Raw genomic sequence first — 20564 nt, forward strand, 5'->3', positions numbered from 1 at the left:
TATATTCCACAACTGCGAGAAAAAAGTCAGAATTGTGAGAAAGTCGCGATTACCATTTTTATTTCACGGCGGAAACAAGCTTCCACAGTGATGGGATCAGGACGTCTCTGAGTAAATCATATACCTGCAGTATTTCTGACAGTTATTTGTAACCCTCTGCTCTTATGGCTTCCTTTATGTCCCACTTCCTGTGAGCTCTCCCACTGAAGACGATTTCCGCCACTGTCAGTCTGTCTTCTTGCCGTGGCAGTTTCTCGGTTCCGTGTTTCTCCGGCTGAGCTTATGTTTCAGTCTGCTTCCCGAAGCTCCTGCGAATCCCCCTCTGAGGAGCAGCTCGGAGCAGGATTGTCCACGCTTTGGGAATCACCATTCGCACCGCAGTGCAACCGTTGGGGACTCTGGGAGTATTTCCTGTCAGACTCTGGAGGGCAAACATCATCATCTCCCTGTGATCCCTGCTCCTCCTCCTCCTCCTCCTCCTCATGGGACTCAGGACGCGGGTGTTGCTCTGACGGAGGTGGGTTTGGGTGTGCCGTCGGATTGGAGGAGGGTTTGATGGAGGCGTGGCACATGGGGCAAGTCTCTTGCACATAAAGCCACTTTCTCAAACAGTTGCCATGGAAGAAATGACCACAGTATGTTATTACCGCTGATGTCATGTCCTGCAGGTTAGGGAAAAAAGAGGTTAAAATGGATTTCATCATCATCATCATCGTGATGCTACACTAACTTTTACTGCGCTTGTTCTGACCTGGAAGCAGATGGCACAGACATCATTGTGATCCCGCAGCTGCTCTGCACTGGCCCGTGGCAATACGTTGATTTTGCGAGCGGCTTCCTGTCTAAGCAGGAAGCTCCTCCAGCCGGCCTGGGCACGTAGCCACACGTTGCAGTAGGAGTGGATGATGATGACCGACGCTCCCATCCAGCTCCACTCGCCCCACAGCGACTCCCACGCTCCGTACGCCACCACACACACGGCCACCGCGAACTCCAGCACTCGACACACTCCGTTCACGTAGTAAACGATCTCGTCCAGACCGGGCAGGGCCGCGCCGCGCCACACCTCCACCATGAACAGGCTGTAGATCAGCAGGGTGCCGGTCACCTGAGAGACATGTGAAGGATCAGCATGCTGGGATCTCACTAAACAACACGAGAATGAAGACAGAGCACACCTGCAGGGAGGTGAGCATACAGCTGGACACCAAGATCAGCAGCCAGAAGTCCATGTTGAAGAACTGGGAGATCTTATAGGCCATGAATCCCGGAAAGAGCAGCAGAAACCCACACATGGATAAACCACGCAAGTGTTTCCACACACACCTGAGGAGAGAGAAGATCACACTGAACCCTTCGGATCTGATCAAGCTTTAAAAACACAACGTTAAACTCTCAGATTAAACACACTCAAATCAATTAAGGACAAGAAATTTTAAATCACAGTTACGTTACAGTAGAGTTGTCAAAAGTACAAACTTCGGTACTGAAATTTTAAAAATGCGACACTTTGAGTGGACTCGTAAACACCTCTGATTGGCCACTGCGTGCACGCGCTCAACAGATGTGTCTGTGATTGGCTACAGTGATCAACGCACGGGAGCGTTTGAATTTGAAAGTGTTTTGAAAGCGACCGGTCAGCGGATAGACGCCTGATTTCCTGCGTTGATCATTGTAGCCAATCACAGACATATCCAATGAGCACATGAACACAACGGCCAATCAGAGGTGTTTACGAATCCGCTCAGAGTCACATTTCTAAAATGTCAGTACCGACTTGGTATCGAAGTACATTACAGGTTTTTTCTGGGAATTCAATCCCCAGAGTGTTATATTTACACTACTGTTTGAAAGTTTGGGGTCAGTCAGAAAAAGATGCATTGAAGAGAATTTTATAATGATCAGGGATGCAAACAGGTAAGGGGGGGGGGGAGCTGAGAACACCGTGTGGGGCGAGGGCATGCTCGCACTGAATGCTTTTTTAAAGTTATTTGCTTTACATGCTCATTTGTAGGATTTTTCTTCATTTATTTTTTATCACGCTATATGTCAAAAACTATTTTTTCACACTCACTCACACACACATATTGTTGCAACATTTTACCAAAACCAAAATTTGGTTAAAATCTCATGTTATAAATGACAAAGTGCTATGCAGGATATTTAAGGCAATACTGTTTGCCACATCTCAGACCTCAAATACATCAAATATTACCCATTATTAGACGTTTTTTAAAGTAAAGAATAAAGGAAACACTGTGCAGTACTAATTGAAACAAGCAGTTCTTTATTTACCCTTGTAAGTTCACAAGTACCTTTGTAAGACACCCCCCCCCATCCCATAATAACACTTTCTCATTGGATCTTTGCAAATCCCATAGGTGAACTATTTTGATCTCAAAAAGGTGAGTTCTCACTGAAAGGTGAGGAGTTTGCATCTATGAAGGATGCAAAAGATTTATATTTCCATAATCATCTAAGTGTCACACTCAGCAGTGTGGGCGGAGTCAGAAAAAAGAGAATATATCAGGGCCTTTAAGAACAACATCTGAACAAATTTACATGATATAGCATAACATTTTCTTGCACGGCACATCGTGTGTGCCACCGAGTTTGAAACATGCGGTAGTTAAGAAACCCGGCCTAAATCCATTTATACTTCAAAATTTGTCTAATTTCTAAACTTATTGCAAAAATCCTAGAAAAGGCTGTTTTATCAGCTTTCTTCTTTTTCAACAGAGATTAACATAATGGATAAGCTTCAGTCAGGGTTCAGAACTGGTCATAGTACTGAATCTGCCCTTATTAGGGTATTAAAGGTGCCCTAGATTATGTTTTTAAAAGATGTAATATAAGTCTAAGGTGTCCCCTGAATGTGTCTGTGAAGTTTCAGCTCAAAATACCCCATAGATTTTTTTTAAATTAATTTTTTTAACTGCCTATTTTGGGGCATCATTATAAACGCGCCGATTTATGCTGCGGCCCCTTTAAATCCCGTGCCTTAAACAGCGCCTTAACAAAGTTTACACAGCTAATATAACCCTCAAATGGATCTTTACAAAGTGTTCGTCATGCATGCGTCGGATTACGTGAGTATTGTATACTGTTATATTGTTCACTTCTGATTTTGAATGAGTTTGATAGTGCTCCGTGGCTAACGGCTAATGCTACACTGTTGGAGAGATTTATAAAGAATGAAGTTGTGTTTATGAATTATACAGACTGCAAGTGTTTAATAATGAAAATAGTGACGGCTCTCTTGTCTCCGTGAATACAGTAAGAAACGATGGTAACTTTAATCACATTTAACAGTACATTAGCAACATGCTAACGAAACATTTAGAAAGACAATTTACAAATATCACTAAAAATATCATGATATCATGGATCATGTCAGTTATTATTGCTCCATCTGCCATTTTTCGCTGTTGTTCTTGCTTGCTTACCTAGTCTGATGATTCAGCTGTGCAGATCCAGACGTTAATACTGGCTGCCCTTGTCTAATGCCTTGAACATGGGCTGGCATATGCAAATATTGGGGGCGTACATATTAATGATCCCGACTGTTACGTAACAGTCAGTGTTATGTTGAGATTCGCCTGTTCTTCGGAGGTCTTTTAAACAAATGAGATTTATATAAGAAGGAGGAAACAATGGAGTTTGAGACTCACTGTGTGTCATTTCCATCTACTGAACTCTTGTTATTTAACAATGCCGAGATAAATTCAATTTTTCATTCGAGGGCACCTTTAAACAATATTTTGACATACTGGATCACACCATTTTGTTAGAGCGCCTTGAGCGGTGTGTGTTGGGTAAGTGGGGCGGCTTTACATTGGTTCCATTCTTACCTGGAGGGAAGAACTTTCACTGTAAAGATTGGGAATAATTGTTCTTCTGCTGCTCCTGTACGTTACGGGGTGCCTCAGGGCTCTATTTTAGGGCCGTTGCTTTGTCCACTGATCGATATTTAATAAATTTGGCATTCATATCATCGTTATGCTGATGACACGCAGTTGTACCTGCCTTTCAAAGCAGGAAATAATGCAGCTGAAAATTCCTTACTGAATTGCCTTGAGGAGGTGAAATGTTGGATGAACTAATTTTTCAATGTTAAATGATAAAAACGCTAAAATTGTGCTTTTTGGGGGGAAACAGCAAACTGTTTACTCCAAAAATGAGTCTGGGGCAGTTTTCATTCTGTGTAAAAAGCCATGCCACTAACTTAGGCATAATGTTTGATCCTGATTATGTACACTACTAAAGTGAAGAGGTGATTTTCAGCTGTGGCCCCAAGACTATAGAATGATCTTCCTTTCTCTGTGCGTCCTTCAACCTCTCTCAACTTTTATGTTTTTTTAAAATGCTCTATAAATGCATGATTGATTGATTGATTGATTGATTCCTCCAATCTGTCATTAACACTCATTTGTTCAGGTTGTAGATGAAGCAACATGCCTGTTTCTACTGGCTCCGAGCCCCAACACGACCGGCTCTGTGATCTCACTCATGCTCTGTAAAGTAGATGTGAGAACGATGAAGAGGATGATGAAGAGCAGAAAGCAGCGCTGTAGAGCGGCCATGTCCAACAGCCCGGTCTGCAGGGCGAGCAGCAGCAGGGTCACGCCCTCGGTCACACCCCTACGACACACAAACACACAAACATCTGAACTGAGCGAACACAAGCACACAATAAACCTGCAGATCCTCTCTTACCTGTGCATGACATTATGGTTCTGGAGAGCGTTGAATCCTCCGAGGTAGAACTTACAGAGACTCAGGAGTCCCAGAGCCGTATAAGACACCACAAACGTCAGGCCGAGCAGGGAGTACGGGCTAGCACAGCATTCGGATACACTGCAAAACACACACTTCTGATTCAATTCACATTTCATACGGCCGTTCAGAGATCCAGCACTCTGCTGTTTACCTGGTCAGGAGGTAGAGCAGCGGCCCCTGCTGGGCGGTAGTGCCAAAATTGGTGATAAGTTGCACTCCGAACAGCACAAACCAGAAGACACTAAACAACACGGGCACAGCGAAGCCATGCCAGAGAGACACGCCGACGGCCATCAGTCTGTATAACTCCGTCACCTGCAGAAACAACAGAGTCTGAGACGAGAAGAGCCGAGACGACGTACGTGCAGAGATGCAAGCGCTTACCTCGATTTCCATGATTTCTCTGTAAGTGGCTCTGGCCAGCCTGTACGGCACAAAGAGGTTGACGAGGAGGAAGACGGCCACCTCGGCCACTGTGATCATCATGGACACTGAGGAGAGCGTGAGGAGCCAGTCCAGCGGGACAGAAAACACACGTGCCAGAAGAGGGAGCAAGTGTGCCGAGAACAGCCACAGACGTCGAGTCCGCATGAGGAACGCACACAGCGTACTGATTATTATCTGACCTGCAGGTGATCACACACACACACACACACACACACAAACAATAAAAGACAGTCATGATCTATACTGACATGCACAAATATTACAAAGGTAATTGTGCCATTGCACAAACCATACAAACATACAATAGTAATTTCTTGTGCACTGTTTCTTAAGCACTTAAAGGTGCAATATGTAAGATTTCTTTCCGCTAGAGGTCGCTAGAGGCCTATTCAAAACAAAGGCGTAGCTTGATGACGGCAAGTTTGGGTATGACGCAATTACTACTCACACGTCCCGGAGCTTTGATTAAAATTTTAAAATATAAATTATATTATAAAATTTAAATTTTCTCACGATTTACAAATAGTTGGAAACAATTGGGATATTGTAAGTACTCAAGTGAACTAAATATATAACACTGAGGTTTTATATGTTTTACTGCAAAAATATTACATATTGCACCTTTAAGTCACAATTTTAAGTAAAGATAGCACAAGTGCCCTTTTCAATGCTTGCATGTACGTGTATATAAATATACATTAGGGTTGTCAATTTAATGCATTAATTAGATTAATTAATCACAGAGAAAAATAACGCATTAAAATTATTAATGTATTTAATGCACTTGCCCCGCCCCAGACCTACATAGGTCACGTGACATGACAATGACGAATATGATGCAGGGCAACAACTCACTGCGCGATGGAGCCTATAGAATGTAGTTAGAAAGTCCCTAAAATTCAAGATATTGGGACAAAAAAAATGTCCCTGTTTGAGATTTTGTCTCATATTTATATAATATGATACAGTGAAACTAGGCTACTGTATATCACAGGAGCGCTGCTTCTGTCCCGAATTGCACACATGCGACAACAGTTCAATAAATAAGTTAAAATGGTGTTATTTTAGACAAAATATTGTCTGTTTTGCCAACAAAAATATAAAGACAAAGCAGAACCGTTCCACTCAAGCAACACACAGTGGCGTTTCGTTTCTGAATCCACGTTTTGAACAAATCAAGTGAACTAATGATTCAATCGACCATTCATAAAAAGAGCCATTACTTCACTCCTGAATGAATCAGCCGTTTGAACGAATCGAATGAATGAATCAATGACTTTATAATTAAGATGTTTACTGCCACCTACTGGTACTTAGAGTACAATTAAATAAAAATAATTTTATATTTCCATATTAATTTAAAGTAAATAAATAAAACATTAAAGGGATAGTTCGCCCAAAAATGAAAATCCGGTCATCATTTACTCACCCTCATGGTCCAAAAGTTGAATGAAATAAAATATTTATTTCTACAGATATGTTTTGTAAAGTCTATTTGATGCTTTACACAATAATGACTTGAAATGATCTTTTGGGGGGAATTTCTCAGCCAAATCTGACGTGCGATTAATTAGATTAATTGCCACATCTTGTAATTAATTTGATTTGATAATTTCTGGTTGTCAAAGTTTGTGGAATGAGTTTATTGACTAACTTCATGAAAATATGTATTATTATTAAAAACAAATACTGAAGTTATCAAAAATAATGCTAAAAATAGTTTTGAGAAGAGATCAAGCATCTTTTGTGTGCAGATGCTACTTGGTCTGATATTTTGTTTTTAACGCATTAAAGTTCAGACATTTTTTAAAGTGTAACTTAAAGGCACAATATGTAAATTTCGCCACTAGAGGTCTCTTATTCAAAACAAAGGCGTAGCTTGATGACGCCTTGATCCCGCTGAATCATGGGAGGTGTTGTCTTCACGTCTACAGCCGGTGGAAAAGAATCGGGACGAGACTCAGGCAGAAATCATGTTCATGGATGAGATTATTAACGTTACTGTAGCGTGAAGCAGAGCGGGCGAGTGATGTGGGAGCTGAACCAGGTTGATAACGAGAGACGAGCGCGAGCAGGGGAGGCATGGTGTTAGACGTGGTAAAACATGGTACTCTCGGAAAATCAAGAAAACAAGATTTAAACAATAAGACTAAACCAGATTATATAACATGATTAGTTTTCTGTCGACGAATGTATCCAAACAGTTGCTCACCTGTCTACTAAAACACATAATATATTAAAGCGTCTTTGGCGTTTCCATGGTCAGTGTTTCCCACAGGATTTTGTGAGACTGTGGTGGGTGAACACCTCTAGGGGGGTCCGGGGGCATGCCCCCCCGGAGGAAAATTTTGTACATTTTATATTTAAATGCATAAATCTGGTGCATTCTGAGAGCAAAATTGATGACTAGATCAATGAAGAAATTTGTTCTCTTGTAAACAATTTTGTGCTCTAAAAGTAATTTATTTATTGGTGATGGTAGGGCACATTAGTCACGTACACAACATATAGTAGGCTAAATGATAGTTCATAAGTTGTCAAACATGTAGAGTATACATTTAAACCATTAAAAATATGTAGCAAAAGAGGTTACCTTTGTTGAATTAATTTATTAGTGGGAGCCTGTGTCTGTATTGTAACTAATGGTCACTCTTTGATTTGTTAATCCAGAGTGCAAACACACCACTTCATTATAGATAAAAATAACAAATGAATAAAAATATATAATCATAAGCTGACCAATAAATAAATAAGTAAACTAGGTGAGTATATAATTCAGCAGCAAGAAATATTCTAGCCTAATTCTTGGAAAAAAAAAAAAAAAAAAAAAAAAACTTTGCACAGTAATTTTACAAATTCAAATGTTAATAAAAAGTTTAAAATTACTATTTGTATTATGAAATGAAAAAAACTATTTATATCAGATTTATATGTAAATAATTATTATTTTAAATGTATTGTGCAGCTTTTTAATGGGGCAACAAGCTATAGATACGACAGAACAAAATAGGCTATTAATAATATTTCAGTGTGCAAAACCATGATAATATGAAACGCTTCAAAACAGCAGCAAAAACCGCTAATGCGCATCCCGGGTGCAGAATGATGCGCTTGAAGCAGTATCGAGTCAGAGCGCGCAGTTGCGCTGCGCATTGAAAAGTTCACGGTACAAAGAGAATCCCTGTGTACATCTGACTTTATCTAACAGTTTATTAATCATATGTTTCTTCTCACTTTTTTAAATTCCAGTTATTGTGCGTGTGACGCCAATTCATAGTCCTCGTGTTGTGCGATCTAACAGACATCCTGTAGCCAATATGATGACATCGTTCAGAAACAGCAATAAACTCCAGCAAGATATAGTCATTTTATGCAAATCCACAGCCCTTTATCTGCATATCAAGTATTATAATGGGAATATATCATATTGGAGAGTTTTACCGTGCTGACTGTCGTTACCGAACGCGACGCGCTGTTCGAGTGCTGAATGATACACAGCTGTAGCAGGGGGAAGACGAGTTTCTGACCGTGAACTTATCGATGTACATATCCTTCTGTCCCTCACATGAAGCTATGGAATGGCTTCAGACGACTTTGAATATAGTGCACGAAAACTTAATTGCTTCTAGTCTACTTATTTTGCTCTGACTCCCACTTTTGCCATATAAAAAAGCGCAATTATCAGACGGTTATTTAAATATCGCGACAAACCTAATTTCCGTTTCAATTTGAGACTGTGGCGGGACAAATTAGAATTTGGCGGGCCGCCACAGTCTAGTCAATGTATGGGAAACACTGATGGTTTTTACAAAATAAAATCGTAAATCGCGGGTCACGTGTGTATGATGTCACGGTTCGTGTCCTGGTTGAAACTGAACATTCTTGGAAACATTTGGGATAATGTAAGTACACAAGTCAACAAGATTTATAACACTGTTCTAGTGGTTCTTGGATATTTTAATCCAAAAATCTTACATATTGCACCTTTAACTGTCCAAACTGTATCATATATTTTGTAATCCAATGCAACTGCAGTAAAGGTCAAAGGTTAAGGCATCAGCGTGAGGGTTGTGATACGCGTAACTTACTGGTGAGTGCCGTCACGAAACGGTTCAGCGCTGGAGAGTCCAGAAAGAGCGCACCATCATACCCATACTGAGCTTCACCTCTCACATAATCTCTGTTAACAAAACAAAACCCTTTGAACATCTTCAAACCAATCACTTCACACCCTTCAGATGACCGAAATCACGCTGATATTGTCACCTGACGATCTGATGAGCCATGTAGAGCAGCAGGGCACAGAGAACATGCAGGTAGAGCTGGATAATGTGTCCGAGCGGCAGCAGCAGTACCACAACACTGACCACATGACCTGAGGAAACACAAACACTCATCACATGACCTGAGGAAACACAAACACTCATCACATGACCTGGGGCCCGTTTCAATAAGGAGGTTCAACCAACTCTGAGTTAAAACTTGAGCTCTGAGTTGACTTACTCTGAGATGGGAAACTCTGAGGTTTCAGTTTCAGAACAGCTGAATTGAGTTCAGTCGACTCTGAGTAGGTTGACTCTGAGTTAAGCAACACGACTGTGAAAGCCATCATCAATGGAGCTCCGATATTACGAGTCACCATGGCAACAGCACGTGACAAAATGACGTCCACATACTTCTGAGTCAATGCAAGTTTAATTCTCATCACTGTTATAATATCAAAGGTGAAAACTGAACGGTAAGTTATTGAACTAATATTCATTTTCATGGTATCCCACATGCAAAAAAAGAAGAAAAAAATAATAATTTAACAGGATGCAATAATAAGAGTGTAAATGATTTTATCATCATTAAACACTCATTAGGCAATTTACTTCCACTTTTAGAACATATACTTCATTTTTATTGAAAATAAATGCCTTTCTGGTGGGAAAAGGGAGAATAGCGAGCTCGGCAGAAAGCAGATTCGAACCCAGTTAATCAGATCACAATTTAATTCGCCACACCCGACGCATTACCGCCTACACCACTGCAGCCACAAGAATGTGTGCCACTTTTAACCTCATCTGACACTGGTGGGCCGAGCTACTGTTAATTTGCACTTAGTGATAGACACTCCGAATAATCTTGTTTTCTGTTTGCATTAAGATTATTTTTATTACCACTCTGGCAGATATTGATAATTTTACTCAAGTAAAATGCACTTAATTTAGATCCCCCCAGGAAACAAGACTAAATATTTTATATCATTTTCTTATATAGAAAATTCCTCTTGATTTAAGAATTTTTAGATATTTGTACTTATAATAGGACAAAAATACACAGTACGAATAGCATTTTTGCAGCATAAACGAATGAATTAACTATTTAAACATCACTAAAAAGTGGGAGGAGACCGAAGGAAACTGGGTTTACTGAAGAAAACCTGCTCTTGACCAGGTTAGGTTCACAGAGTAAGTTACCATGGTAACTGACTCTGAGTATAAGTTAACTCTCTTTCAGAAACAGGCTTGACTTAACCTGCTTTCTCGGGTTTGACACACTGTACCTCCCATTCTGAAACAGAAAACCCAGAGTTTCCCTCATTTCAGGATTAACATGCTCAGAGTTTTCACTTAACCTCCTTTCTGAAACGGGCCCCTGAGGAAACACACAACAATATAATACACAGAGCTAATATAATGATGATCAGATTATATTTACCCAGGTAATATATGTTCCAGATGACATATTTGTACTTGAAGAGCATGTCTTCAGTCCTGGCTGTGAGATGATCCGTGAAGCTGTCGATGTCACACTTGTACAGCATGTCCAGCACCAGGACACTGGGCACCCTGAGCACGACATTCGCGACCTCTTCCAGTCGGGGCATCTTGACCTGTCAGAAGAACACCTGGACACCTGCACTATGACATCTTCAGAGCCTGATCTTCCATTCTGCTCCGGTTCGGAGGTCCTCTAGAAGATGTGAAGCGCATTCGGATCATCAGTAGATCTGATGTGGAAACTGTGGGAAGAGAAACGATGACAGATCTTTGTTTTTCAAGATGAGTTTCTTCCTTCCGGTTTGTTTTCTGACGTTCAGCAAGAAGACTTCACGCAAAATTACATCTTAACCCTGCTCTGGCCTACTCAGACCGGTTTAAGACGGAAATATTGGGAACTTTTCAGCTGAAGTCAGGCGGAGAGACAATCTAGACCTTAAACTAGCGAAACTTCTTAATACACGCTGTAATTCAATCGTGCTTTAAAGTTACTTGACGGAAAATAACACGAATTGTAATATTTTGATGTGTTTTAAAGACGGTCGTGTCTCACCTCAGAGTGTGTTATGGTCGCAGCTCGCGCGCTTTCTCCTCAGAACAAAAGGGCGCCAGAAACACAATTCATCGATAAATAAACAGTCCCGCACCTGTCTCGACCACACACTGCAAACATCCCACTTCCTCTCCTCGTTTCTCTTCTTGTGGATGAAAACTACACTAGTGCATTACCGCCACCTACTGTTTACATCACCTCCGCCGACCTGAGACCAGCTTCCGGTTCATCTCGTCACTATAACTAGCCTTATACAACATCTATAGATTCTTTATTCTCCATACGCGATATTCTCAAACTCATATCTCGCCTTTTTGTTTTTTGTTTTTAATAAGCCAAAGCCACCTTATTATTATTATTATTATTTTCTCAAACTACACAAAGGTAGCTACTTGATGTCTTCTTAAAGGGATAGTTCACCCAAAAATCATCATTTATTCACCCTCAAGTTGTTCCAAACATGTATGAATTTCTTTGTTCTGCTGAACACATTTGGAGGAATGTTTGTAACCAAGCAGATCTCGGCCCCCATTCACTAACATACACTCTAAAAAATGAATAAAATAAAAATGTTATTTCATCTAGTTTTTAAGCTTTAGCTTAACCTGATGTACTAAAATAAGAAACAAAAAAACGATTAGATATAAATAAGAAACTAAAAAAGAAATAAAAAATTATATAGACATTTAAAGGTGCAATATGTAATATTTTCTGTCCGCTAGAGGCCTATAGAGGGTATGCACGTGACGTCACCGTCGACCGTTATGACTGCGGCCACGCCCACTGAGTGCCACAAAGACTGAGCGGCAGCATTGGTTTCAGCGTGAATGCAGCGAAAAACACACAAAAAAACACATCCAAAATAGGAAAGAGCTTTGCGATTGACTGTACAAATAGCTTTGACCCAAAACCTGAGGTATATATTTAAAGACTGCTGAAAGCTACAGAAAAAAGAAGCAAATGGATCACTGTAATTCACAGAAACAGCTGGACTCCAGCAGAGAAACATGGATTTGCAGTTATCATTTTGTGTCAAAATGTTGGATTTTGAGGTAAAATCATACCATATAAATTTTATTGTTATATATTATGTTGACAACTCATCAATTAAATATTTTCCATCTTATATTCTACATAATTCTGTGTTTTTAAATAAACAACACTGACAAAAGCTATACTATAAAACTATATAGGGCTAGACAATATGACGATATTACATTGATATAAGAGATTACGCAGATTTAAACATACCTATATTGTAGTTATATAAAATATTCACAGGCAGATTTGCTTTATGTATTTCCCCGCCGTCAAATCAGGCACATATAAAAGTCAGGAAACACGATTCCTGGCTGCATGTCAATATCCATGGATTAGGTTTATTTGACATGTCATAATGAACACTTTCGAGCCCCCTCTCCACCCCCGGAGCTCGCGCTTGCCTTTAACAGTGCATAAACAAAGTTTACACAGCTAATATAACGCTCAAATGGATCTTTACAAAGTGTTCGTCATGCATACTGCATGCATGTGTCGGATTACGTGAGTATTGTATACTGTTATATTGTTTACTTCTGATTTTGAATGAGTTTGATAGTGCTCCGTGGCTAAAGTTAACATTACACACTGTTTGAGAGATTTATAAAGAATGAAGTTGTGTTTATGAATTATACAGACTGCAAGTGTTTAAAAATGAAAATAGTGACGGCTCTTGTCTCCGTGAATACAGTAAGAAACGATGGTAACTTTAACCACATTTAACAGTACATTAGCAACATGCTAACGAAACATTTAGAAAGACAGTTTACAAATATCACTAAAAATATCATGATATCATGGATCATGTCAGTTATTATTGCTCCATCTGCCATTTTTCGCTGTTGTTCTTGCTTGCTTACCTAGTCTGATGATTCAGCTGTGCACAGATCCAGACGTTAATACTGGCTGCCCTTGTCTAATGCCTTGAACATGGGCTGGCATATGCAAATATTGGGGTCGTACATATTAATGATCCCGACTGTTACGTAACAGTCTGTGTTATGTTGAGATTCGCCTGTTCTTCTGAGGTCTTTTAAACAAATGAGATTTATATAAGAAGGAGGAAACAATGGTGTTTGAGACTCACTGTATGTCATTTCCATGTACTGAACTCTTGTTCTTTAACTATGCCAAGATAAATTCAATTTTTAATTCTAGGGCACCTTTAAAACATATTGTATGATGGAGAAAATGCTGTATTATTGTTACTAAAAAATAAAGCTGCATCTGATTATGCTATGTTAGTTACTTGACAAAATAGTGTTTTTTCTCTGAGGCATGGTAAAGCATGGTACTCACAAAAAATCTGTCATGATCACCAGTTGGAGTGCCCTAGTTAGCCACTAGAGGGCACTCCAACCCGGACTATTGCCTCACTACTTTGGACTTCATTTCCCATAACCCACGTCCAGGACTCATGATCACTTCATTGCACCCTGCTGCCTTGAGTTATGTTATTAGTGTCTGTCTATTTATACTGAGTTTGTTTCTGCTTTTGTTTTTGAGGTTTCATTTATGGTCACTGGCTTCAGTTTGTTTTTCTTGTTTTGTGTGGACTGTTCTGTGGATTTTGACGCTTGCCAGAATGGATTACGTTTTTAGATTGCCCTATTAAAGCTGCATTTGGATCTTACCTTCTTGTCTCTGTGCCATCCGTGACAAAATCAAGAAAATTACATTTAAACAATAAGATTAAACGTGTTGAGGTATATAACAACAATAGTTTTCTGCCTATAAATATATCAAAACAGTTGTCTATTAAAACATGTAAATATTAAAGGTGTTTCCATGATTTCTACAAAATAAAACCGGAAACCGAGAGTAACGCGGGTATGACGCCATTGACAGTCGACTCCTCACACGTCCCGGAGCCTTGGTTAAAATTGCAATTTTCTCACGATTTACAAATAGTTGCAAACATATGGGATATTCTCTAGTGAATAGAAAATAATATATAATAATATAACAATGTGACATCATATAACAAAATATATAACAATGGCCTAGTGGTTTTTGGATATTTTACTGCAAAATTCGTACATATTGCACCTTTAAAAGCATAAACTAAAAGACATAAACAAAAAATTACTAAAACTTTTAATTAAAATTACAATGAAAGCAATCTAATCAAAATTTTAAAAAAAACTATAATAGTACCTCAATGATAAGTGTGTCAATCCCTGACAAGCACTGAATTTTTCTGATGCATGTCCTTAATTTAATTTAATCTTTGATATTCACCTTTTTTGATATTTCACCTTTGATACTGTTTAATTTTAACCCAAACTGACTGGGTTTCTATTAATCGTAAAAAGATCGATTCAAGCACCCACGCGATCTTACTTTATTAATAACAATGATTCTCCCGCGTATATTAACCCTTTGACAAAATCACACCGGAACATTCAAATCTGTGTTCGTGTTGACAGAGCCACAGAGAATCACACATTAGTTATTTCTGCGTTACAAATATTCACATTACCACAGAAGTACTGAGATATAAGTTTTAAGTTAGTATTTAAACACAGATGTCTACGATAGCGATCAAAATAGAGCAAACTTTTGAAACAAACTTGTCAAATAACGGTTGTATCAATTACATCTAATTCCACTAGGTGGCGACAACTGACTGTTAAAAATGTATTTGTCATTGAATCGTTCATTCAAAAGATTCGTTCAAAAACACTGATTCATCCAGCAATGAAACAAGTATTAATTAATGAGTCATTGAATTCATTCAAAACCATTTTTTAAATAATTCATTCAAACATTTTCCAGCAATTAGAGTCGCAATTTATATTTAGTCAGAACCTCTAGTAAGATGGTATTTTGTTTGATTGTATATTCAGAATCGTGGGAGAATCGTGATCTCTATTTGAAACCAAAAGATCATGATTCTCATTTTATCCAGAATCGTGCAGTTCTTTTTTCTAGTGTAAATATATTGTGTAAATTTGTTTAGTTTTTTTACATTTATTTTTTAGAGTAGGGTAAATAAATAATATGTTACACTCAATGGAGGGTGAGATCTGTTTGGTTACAAACATTCTTTCTAATATCTTCTTTTGTGTTCATCAGAACAAAGAAACTTATACAGATTTGGAACAATTTGAGGGTGAATAAATGATGACAGAATTTTTATTTTTGGGTGAACTATCCCTTTAAAATGTCTGTAAATTTGAACTTTCAAATTGTAACTGATTTCAGAGTCTTCAATTATTAGGCCAATCACAAAAACATTAAAGTTTCTGTCCCATGTCACTTTTAATCGCTTTTTTCCTTCTAACACTGCGTAGGGTTACACTGTCCATTTTAGCCTTCATAAACTTAATTTCTTTTAAAGACACGAAGACGCTCAACATCTGCAGAGAGAAACTGACACTCAAAATACACACATAAAACATCACCAGAACCTTCATTACATCGATTTTGTGTTTTATTTCTTTATGCAACTGTTCATGTTCAGTGTCATTTGTCATTTATTAATGTATTCAACTGTTACTGTGATTTTTTGATATGTCAATAAAATAAAAGCACACTCTAAAATATGCTGGGTTAAAAACAACCCAAGTTGGGTTGAAAGTGGACAAACCCAGTGGTTGGGTTACATGTTTGATCAACCTGCTGAGTAGTTTTATTTAACTCAACTATTGTTTAAAAATGACTGTATGTCTGACTTAAAATGAACTCAAACTATGTTGGAAATTAAAAATCAGACACATAATTACTAGAGACAGCAATAATAATCAAAAGGTGAACATTTATTAATAAGCAATTTAGTAAATGTTTATTGTTAATTTAATAATTGTTTATGTTATAATAAATGTTCGTTTAAACATATTAATACATTTTAATTTCCTATATACTTTGGGTTCATTTTAAGCAAGTAATACAGTAATTTTTAAACAATAGTTGAGATAAACAAAACTGCCCAGCAGGTTGATCAAACATTTAACCCAACAGTTGGGTCAAAACAACACAATAGCTGGGTTTGTCCATTTTTAACCCCACTTGGGTTTTAACCCTTGTTTTTAAATGTAACATGTAAAACCCTAATAGAGGCTATTAAGACCAGAGGGGTAAAAACTAGCATTATAGTAATAAAAATAAACTATTATTTAAAAGGTTCTTTATAACACCATTAAGGTTTCATATAGCACTTTATGATTCTTTTAACCTTGTACTGTATTTGATCTCTTCTGCTCATCATCAAGCCTTCATTCATTAACTTGTACTGAATGTAAATGTCTGACATTTTGTCTTTAATTCACATTTAAATATGAATTGTCAACTGTACTTACGCCACAGCGTCTGCTTCCTCATTCCTCTTCACTCACATCAGATGTACAGCACAAAAAACCTTTGTACCTCTATGTGTCATATACTGTACAAAAATATGAATATAATGAGGCCAGCAGCATATCCTCACTAGTTTCTGATGTTTGTGAGAACCGCCGTAACCTCGTGTCACTGATCGACTGCAAAGACTGCATTTTTCAGCACTTCTAAGGAAACTAGTTTTAGTCAGACTTCCATGGCAGCGTGTGTAACAGTCTAGAACAAATTCATGAGAGCGTTAGTCATAACCAAGCAAATATTTAATGACTTCTATGTTTCTTGCTAGAAATCATAAGTTTCAATCACTCACTGCATGTCGCTTTTATTCGTTCATCCAACTGAAGGCAGAATCTGTTCATTCACATCTGTGAAGTTCTCCTGATCGTCTCCTAAACATTTCCAATGTTCCCCTATTGTTGAGTTTCAGTTGTGTTATTCTGACTGAAATTAACCCTGTGACTCAATTAAAAAAAGTTACACACAGGTCTATAGAGGACAAAAATGTCCAAAAACGATCATATAAATGTGAAGCTTGGGAGCACAGACTTCAGTTTGGTCTCATTTTAAAGAAAAATGTTGAAGTGAAAAAAGTTTTAACTTATAGAAGAAAACTTATAGAAGTTTAAGTTTATGAACAATATTTTATATAAAATATGTATTTTATGAAACATGTTAAACTCTAAAAGTGCTAAAAAAAAATCAAAGCCATAAATCTAAATAAGTTGTGTTCAGAATTTGAGGATACCTCAAAAAATGAGCTTTCAGTCAGATCTTGTTTGGACGCAGTACCACATATTCACCATTAGATGCCAGAGAGTTTTCAAATATAATATAATATATAATATATTTGAGTCTCTCAAATATTACACACACACACAATTCTTTTAAACCACACATATAAACCACACACACACACACACAATTATAGCTGCATAATTCATCCGTTTGACTCTATAATATGCAGAAGCAGAAAACAGGAATAAAGCGAGTATTTACTTTATAAGCCAAACCTGAGAAAATGGCACCATCTGGTAAAAAATAGTAAACATTTTAATTTTGAAGCCAACAGAATGAAAGCCTATTAACAAAGACTGCATCATTTTATAGTTAAATGGCCCTGTGATTAAAAATTGCAGTTTTAATGGGGACATTTTTGTCAAAAAGGTCCTGAGAGGAAATACTTGTGTTACTTGTGTAAAACAGATTTCTTAAAGGAAATGGGGGTGAAATAATAAAATTCCAATGAAAATACACACCTGTGCCAAATGTTATGCAGTAGGCATTAACACAGGTGAAATCATCAAAAAAACAAAACTGAAAAAGACAAAAATGTCCGTAAGGACACACAAGGATTGAGACACTGGCATTTCCAAATCATGCTGTGCAACTGGAAAGTTGTCAAAAATAAGTACGTTCATTGTGAAAATAGAGAATGCTCAAAATATTAAGAATTAAATGAGTAAATAAAGTAAACTGACACATTTACACCATTCATTTTCTTGCTGTGAATGGCACTAGAGATGGTGACGCTCATAAAGAGGATGTTCATATAAGTTCTTCTATGGGCTGACCACTAGTAAGTTTAAAAAAGGCAGCAATAACCAGAATTTCTGCTACCGCATTAACCATACTGATTTTGCACAAGCGGTTTACAGGAAATAAAGGCAAGGTCCACTTCTGCTAATCATCGCTTTCTTCTTAGTCATGCATCTCAACTGTGACATCAGTTTTTGGGAAGGTGTCATCACACCAAAGACTGCAAAAGACGTGGAGCACTGACCTCAGATAACCTTGACCCGAACACACACACACACACACACACACACACTGTTAAAGTAGGGTGCAGGTAAAGCAGTGGGTGCTGTAAAGGTCTGCGTCTCTGTGAGCGAGGGGGAGAGGAAATGGGCTCAGTGACCTTTGCAGCCAATTTCCCCTGTGTTCAAACAGCAGCATGAAAGCCAGGTCTGTTTCTGAAGTCTGTGCAAAATGTCAATTGCAACTTATCCCACCAGCAGAAAGAATTTGCTCTGAAAGTAGATTCCCTTATTGTGGCCGTCGGCTTTCAACTCATTGCACATGGATGGTTTGACCCTATCCGTACTCCTTCTTAGCGTGTGTTAGATTAGGGGAAAAAAGGTTTGATTGCACTTTATTTTACTGCGCTTTCAATGCACTTCCCCAGAACAGTTCTGAAGGGTTAAGTTGAGGTTTAGGTTAGGGTTAGTATCACTACCAGGGCCGTATCACCATAGTTCCCATAATATTTGATATTTAATGCCATTACGCACCACTCTGTTTGTTGTCAGGATCACACACAGTTAAAAAGTTACATTTTTCAGCGGTCTAACAGTGCTCGTCAATGTCAAAATGATAACCAATCAGATAAAAGAAGGCGGGGCTTACTATTCACTGAAGACCAATGTGAATTCCAACGCGAGAAAGCATGCGTGATAAGATTTAATATTTGACAACTGTTTTACGATGGAAACGTGTAACGACGCACAGCAACAACTCTTTTTAAATGTAATTTCGCCATTTTGAATTTAAAATATGTTATCATTTAAATGTTGATGTCATTCATAACTACATAATTACATTTTTTACATATTAGACATACAAAGAATGTGTGCGTATTTTTAAATAAAATATTATTTGCAAAGAGTTTGAATGGATTATCTCACAGCGAGGCAGTGCTTGTTGTGGGCCGGTACACACTTCTCTATTTTTATTTTTAGCATACCGCCAGTTTTCCTTGCGTACCGGTGTCGTGAGAAATCAGGCCCCCTCAGGAATCAGGTCTCCTTTAGGACCCAGGCGGTAATGCCTGATCAAAATTTGTAATCGTGGGCTGCGTCCGAAAACTGTAAAATGCTGCCTTCTGAGGACACATTTCAAGGTAGGAAGGCAAAAAGGCACATCCGAATCCAATGTTAGCTTCACTTCCTGTTTCCTGAGATACCTTCATCTGATCGATTTTTGAAGGAAGCATATGTATCCTTAGCTGCCTTTGATATCCCACAATCCTGTGCTTTCCATTCTGTGACAGTTGAGCTAGAAAAATAAAGATGGCGTCCGAAAGTTGCATTTGCTGCTCAGTTTGTGTATAAATGTACGATTTTGACCAACATATTTCAACAGTAAAAATCGTGTTCCGGGGGGTAAAATCCGCGTTTTTGGCGGGGCTTCCCTGGTAAAATTCACATTCAAGGGCTAAATATCACATTATTTGGGGTCGATTCAACCCGCGGACATGATAAACAACCCGCTTGTGTCTAATTTCGGAGGCGCGCGTCTGACTGTTTCTATAGGAACCGAAGCTGCAGTGACGCGTGACTTTACCAATCGGCGATTGGCTCTTATTTAGAAGGCGGGACTTATTCCGCCATATTGCGCATTGCACTTTCTCCCATTCAAAAAAATACGAGTGACTTCTATAGTCTTTGTTATAACTTAAATAGGTATTTATAGTAAAAAAACTATTGTATGATGTTTATTACATTAAGTGCACAAACAACATACTTGAAATATAAAATGAATGACTATGTATTGCAAAATAAGGCAAACTGGAAACACAACCACAAGTACACACAAACATCATTCATTTGAAACATGTAATTATATTGGAAGCAAAAACATGCCTAAAT

General features: G+C 38.3%; 1 protein-coding gene across 3 annotated transcripts; it reads right to left on the minus strand.

Moving 5' to 3' along the window:
• Positions 1-196: 196 nt before the first annotated feature.
• On the minus strand, positions 197-17109 carry zmp:0000000662 (RING finger protein 145). 3 transcript variants are annotated; one of them, XM_048203819.1, is made up of 11 exons: positions 16884-17109; positions 10930-11233; positions 9493-9601; positions 9315-9406; positions 5164-5405; positions 4931-5094; positions 4717-4857; positions 4459-4641; positions 1179-1326; positions 752-1108; positions 197-662 (listed from the first exon to the last, which is right to left on the minus strand). In XM_048203819.1, the coding sequence occupies exons 2-11, from the start codon at positions 11096-11098 to the stop codon at positions 288-290; spliced, it is 1980 nt and encodes a 659-aa protein (XP_048059776.1). In that variant the 5' UTR covers positions 11099-11233; positions 16884-17109; the 3' UTR covers positions 197-287. The 3 variants fall into 3 exon arrangements, with proteins under 3 accessions (XP_048059776.1, XP_048059777.1, XP_048059775.1); XM_048203820.1 differs by lacking the exon at positions 16884-17109 and adding an exon at positions 11639-11778; XM_048203818.1 differs by lacking the exon at positions 16884-17109 and adding an exon at positions 11545-11750.
• Positions 17110-20564: the final 3455 nt, after the last annotated feature.

This window comes from Megalobrama amblycephala, linkage group LG10, assembly GCF_018812025.1.
Source record: "Megalobrama amblycephala isolate DHTTF-2021 linkage group LG10, ASM1881202v1, whole genome shotgun sequence".
NCBI lineage: Eukaryota > Metazoa > Chordata > Actinopteri > Cypriniformes > Xenocyprididae > Megalobrama > Megalobrama amblycephala.

What these genes read in the sequence shown, in the direction of transcription:
- zmp:0000000662 (XM_048203819.1), bottom strand. Translation starts at nt 11,098, where the DNA reads ATGCCCCGACTGGAAGAGGTCGCGAATGTCGTGCTCAGGGTGCCCAGT. An exon ending in CTGGAACATATATTACCTGG is followed by an intron (nt 9,602 to 10,929) that starts GTAAATATAATC and finishes GTGTTTCCTCAG; the next exon opens with GTCATGTGGTCAGTGTTGTG. An exon ending in TTTCGTGACGGCACTCACCA is followed by an intron (nt 5,406 to 9,314) that starts GTAAGTTACGCG and finishes GATCACCTGCAG; the next exon opens with GTCAGATAATAATCAGTACG.